We start from the raw sequence: 2,081 nt of genomic DNA on the forward strand, positions 1-2,081 counted from the left end.
CTAATGTGGGCGATCATCACTGTCCGGCTGTTCCCTCCCAGGGCATCCTGCTCGGTGGAAGCCATGGAGTTGGGGTGATGGAGCCTCATGGGCCCCTCCTGCCCAGTGGCACTGGCCCTCCCCCACCCATCACCAGGCCCTCCTGAGGTTCCTGCTCCAAACCCTGAAAAGGATAACTGATACTGAGGACCAGGGGGTCAGTCCTCAAAGAGGTGACTCTTGGGATGAAGTGGGACCTGTTTTAGGCTCCCCATCTGACTTCACCTCTGATAAGAGCAGATTAGACCAAGAGGTAGAATTTGCAGGCACATTTATTTACCGCTTTGCCTATTTGTTTGTGCTGCACCTTGCTGTAGAATGGCAGTTACAGCATTCAGCTCAGTATAAAGGGGGATTTTCTCACCATCAGAGCCGTCCATGATGGGACAGACAGCCTCAGGAAAGTAGTAAGCTCCCTGTCACCAGGGGTATGCAAGCATGGGCTGGACCATAATCAGAGGGATGGATAGGGTGAGTCAGGCAGTGGCTAGAGACGGAGTTTTCCTGCCTTCAGGGTTTCTGGAAGGGCCCTAAGACTCAGGTCTGAGCCTCTCTCAAGGCCAGTATCTCCTGAAAGATGTAGAGTCAACTGCTGCAGCGGGCCCCCTACTGTCCCAGGCTACCTACCTTCAGCAGGCGCGTGAGCTTGCTATCTCGGAAGTTCACATACTGCGACCGGCTGCTGCCCTTCTCACTGAGTGCATTGATGCAGTTGCCCAGTGCCAGCAGGGAGCGGTTGATGTGTGCACCCTCCTTCATCCTTTTGCCTCGGTTCTGTGTCTACACAGGTAGAAGCCAGGCAAGCGTGGAGATTTTAGTCTTTGCTGCCTGCCATCCCTCCATCCCAATTCCCAGGGGATAGAATAACCCATCCCACACTGGTCCTAAAAGCTTGGGCTCTGGGCCAACCCCATGGCGCACTCAGGAGAGTGCGGCGCTGGGAGCGCAGCGGCACTCCCACCACGGGTTCGGATCCTATATAGGGATGGCCCGTGCGCTCACTGGCTGAGCGCGGTGCGGGCGACACCAAGCCAAGGGTTGCAATCCCCTTACCGGTCACGAAAAAAGGACAAAAAAAAAAAAAAGCTTGGGCTCTGCATGCACTGATCACACTCATGAACCTCTGGAACAGAGACACAATGACATAGGATTCTGCAGTGGAGTACTACACAGCTGTGAAAAGGGATGCTATAGAACTATTGACAATTGTTGAAAAGAGGCTCATAGTTAACTGAGGTAAAAACAGGTTAGAGGGAATTCCATGCAGAGCAACCGCAGTTTTATGAAGTGCTTCTCCCCAACCCTGAAACTTCCTCATCCTTCAGGTCCCCTTCTCAGAGAGCACGCCCTGAACTCACTCTCTAAAGGGGAGAATGCAGCACCAGTCACTGCTCTTTCCCACATCTTTCTGTTTATTTCCTTCAAGTCACTTAACTCTGGTGACAAGTATCTCACTCTTTTATACACTCAGTGTTTTTCCACCTGCTCCCCCACTACAACGTAAGCTCCATGAGGGCAGAACCCATCAGTCCTGCTGGCCGTGTGTCCCACAGCCCAGGACACTAGCAGGAGCCTGGCCCACTGCAGGTGCTTGATCACTGTGTGCCAAATGAACATCCGTTCATCTGGCTGCCAAATGAAGATGCATGCAGGAGCCTGGGAGAACACACCCCAGACCCCAAATTGCCTTTAGGAAAATGACCTCAAAGGACAGTCACTACAGGGATTTTTATTTTCTTCCTTTTGCTCATCCATATTTTCCAAATTTTCTGAACTCTCCCTTTCTATTACATTTGGAATCTGAAAAATAATTTTCTTTTCAAGGTCTCGGGTTTTAGAGTCGACTAGGAGCATGGTTTGAGAGTGGTTTAAACTGCTTATTTTGGGCAGGGAAGAAGACAGAATAACCACAAAAATACCTTGAACTATTTAAGTCAAGTGAACAGATATGACGGGGGGGGGGGCAGGGGGACAGGTAAAGGGGCATGAAAATCAACTACAATGTATATTGAGAAATTAAATTTAAAAAATAAGAAAAAATT

At 50.2% G+C, this 2,081-nt stretch overlaps 1 protein-coding gene across 1 annotated transcript in view; it reads right to left on the bottom strand.

The window, feature by feature from the left end:
- The window catches only part of LOC103585716 (kinesin-like protein KIF19), a 38,248-nt gene that overhangs the window by 24,508 nt on the left and 11,659 nt on the right, over positions 1 to 2,081 (bottom strand). Inside the window, exon 8 of the mRNA XM_008566755.1 lies at positions 667 to 819. Within this exon, the coding sequence (XP_008564977.1) occupies positions 667 to 819 (153 nt within the window). The remainder of the gene's footprint in view (positions 1 to 666; positions 820 to 2,081) is intronic.

The sequence above is a fragment of the Galeopterus variegatus genome, unplaced genomic scaffold, assembly GCF_000696425.1.
Source record: "Galeopterus variegatus unplaced genomic scaffold, G_variegatus-3.0.2 Scaffold267, whole genome shotgun sequence".
Classification (NCBI taxonomy): domain Eukaryota; kingdom Metazoa; phylum Chordata; class Mammalia; order Dermoptera; family Cynocephalidae; genus Galeopterus; species Galeopterus variegatus.